The sequence below is a fragment of the Trichechus manatus genome, unplaced genomic scaffold (assembly GCF_000243295.1).
Source record: "Trichechus manatus latirostris isolate Lorelei unplaced genomic scaffold, TriManLat1.0 scaffold00067, whole genome shotgun sequence".
In the NCBI taxonomy this organism is placed as follows: Eukaryota; Metazoa; Chordata; class Mammalia; order Sirenia; family Trichechidae; genus Trichechus; species Trichechus manatus.
This window is the reverse complement of record NW_004444003.1, coordinates 13,644,498-13,646,375: the sequence shown is the minus strand read 5'-3', so window position 1 is coordinate 13,646,375 and position 1,878 is coordinate 13,644,498. Positions and strand designations below refer to the sequence as shown.

The following is a 1,878-nucleotide window of genomic DNA, read 5'->3' as shown; positions in this document are numbered from 1 at the left end:
GGCGGCTCAGATCCGTGTTTTGCGGTAAAAAATTTGGCACCCAATGTGGGGCTTCCAGCCGCTTGAGACGCAGTGGCCCCGGGGCAGGGCCTGGGACTGATCAGCAGCTCTCCTGACAAGTGAGAGGTTTCATTTGCCTCCGGGGAGACTGTAGGTGGGACTGGGGCCTGCTATGGCACTGCCGATCCCCAACCATGCCAGAAAGAGGTGGGTGAAAAGGAAGCAAGACTGGCATAGGAGGGATCCCAAAGAGATGAGTCCACAACTCCTCTCCCTGTTGCACTCAGGGCCAAGGTGGATAGGGCAGGCCCAAGGTTTCTGGAGCAGGACCTGAGCCCTTTGTTTCTGAGGCCAGTGGCACCTTGGTTGACTGACCCTGTGAATAGGATTGTGAAAAGGGACTTGTGGTGTCTCTGGAGTCTTGGTTTCAAGTTTCAGGGTAAGGTGTATGAATGGGGTCGCTAAGACCACCTCTGTCATCTGAGAGTGTTGTCTGAGAGGTTGAAGTGGCCAGAATTGCTTTGAGTGTAGGGCTGGCTGAGTGTGGGACTGAAAAATCCACTGTGGTTTGTGTTTGATTACTGTTTGTGTGTATGTATGTCTGTCCTTGTGAAGCCTCAGAGATCTCACACCGTCTTCATGGACATGTCAGTTCTTATCTGTATAAAACCTGTCATCAGATTCATGAATATTTCTAGTTCCGTTTTTTTTAGTCAGGACAACTGGTTTCATCAGTCAGAAGAAGTTTATCATGCTCAAGTCATTCTAGCAGGATGCCCCCAGGGAGGTTGGGGGCCCAGAATAGGAATTTGGGGAATTCTGAATGAATCAAGCATAATCAGTGAGGTGGATTTTCAGGTAGATAGTATAATAAATCAGCATTGTACTCAGAAGAAGTTCGCCTATTAATATCCACCAAGGAGAAAGCACCTTCTATGGAGGGAGGTTCATCTATCCCTGCTGAATCCCCCTTGGGTTGTATTCTAGCAAACTGGAAAAGGTACAGTTATGAACCTATGACTAAGAAAAAATTGATATTTTTATGCAACAATGTTTAGCTCCAATATTAATTAGGAGACCAGGAAAATTGGCCAAAACATGGGTCTATGGCTTACAATACGATTCTGCAGCTTGATTTGTTTTGTAGGAGAGAAAAGAAATAGGATGTGGTCACCTATGTCCAAGCTTTCATGTCCTTTTACCAGACCATAAACCCTTCTAACCAAGTTCTTTTTCAGGGAAAACTGAAGGCGAAGGTTCTCCCTGAATCCTCAACAGTGGACTCCCTCTTGGAAGGATTAGTCCCAGTACCCGCTTCGGTCCCCACCCCCACCCAGTATAGGGAAGGCTCGGTCGCAGCCGACAGGTTGGGATGGAGAGGGATGGAGCCTGATTCTAGTATGGAGGGGGTGGAGGAGGCTGGCAGAGAGAGAGAGAGAGGTGGAAAGTGAGAGTTCAACTGCTTCAGGTATGACTTCCCCTTCCCACACCCATCATGGTACTGTTTTTGGTGAGGGTGCTGCCAGGACTTGGGCAAGGCACTTTCCTCTAACAGAAGTTCCAGCCAGAGGAGGAACGATGTTAATGAACACTCCTTTCTCTACCTCCGACTTGTATAAGTGGAAGAATCACAATCCTCCTTATCAGAGTGACCCAAATAGAATGGCAGAATTGTTCCTTTCCATTTTCTCCACCCATTGCCCCTACTTGGGTGGACATTCAGGCTCTTTTGACCACATTGTTAACTTCAGAGGAGCATTGTAGGGTATTAGCACAGGCTCAGAAAGAGGCTGACAGGGCACAATCAGCCAACTGGACCTCATACACATATACAGAACAATCCATCCAACCGCTGCAAAGTACACATTCTTTTCCAAT

At 47.7% G+C, this 1,878-nt stretch overlaps 1 protein-coding gene across 1 annotated transcript in view; it reads left to right on the top strand.

The window, feature by feature from the left end:
• The first annotated feature begins 1,495 nt into the window (after positions 1-1,495).
• Positions 1,496-1,878, top strand: part of LOC101343877 (placental protein 13-like) — a 4,358-nt gene continuing 3,975 nt past the window's right edge. The window contains 1 exon segment of the mRNA XM_023734321.1: positions 1,496-1,510. Within this exon segment, the coding sequence (XP_023590089.1) occupies positions 1,496-1,510 (15 nt within the window).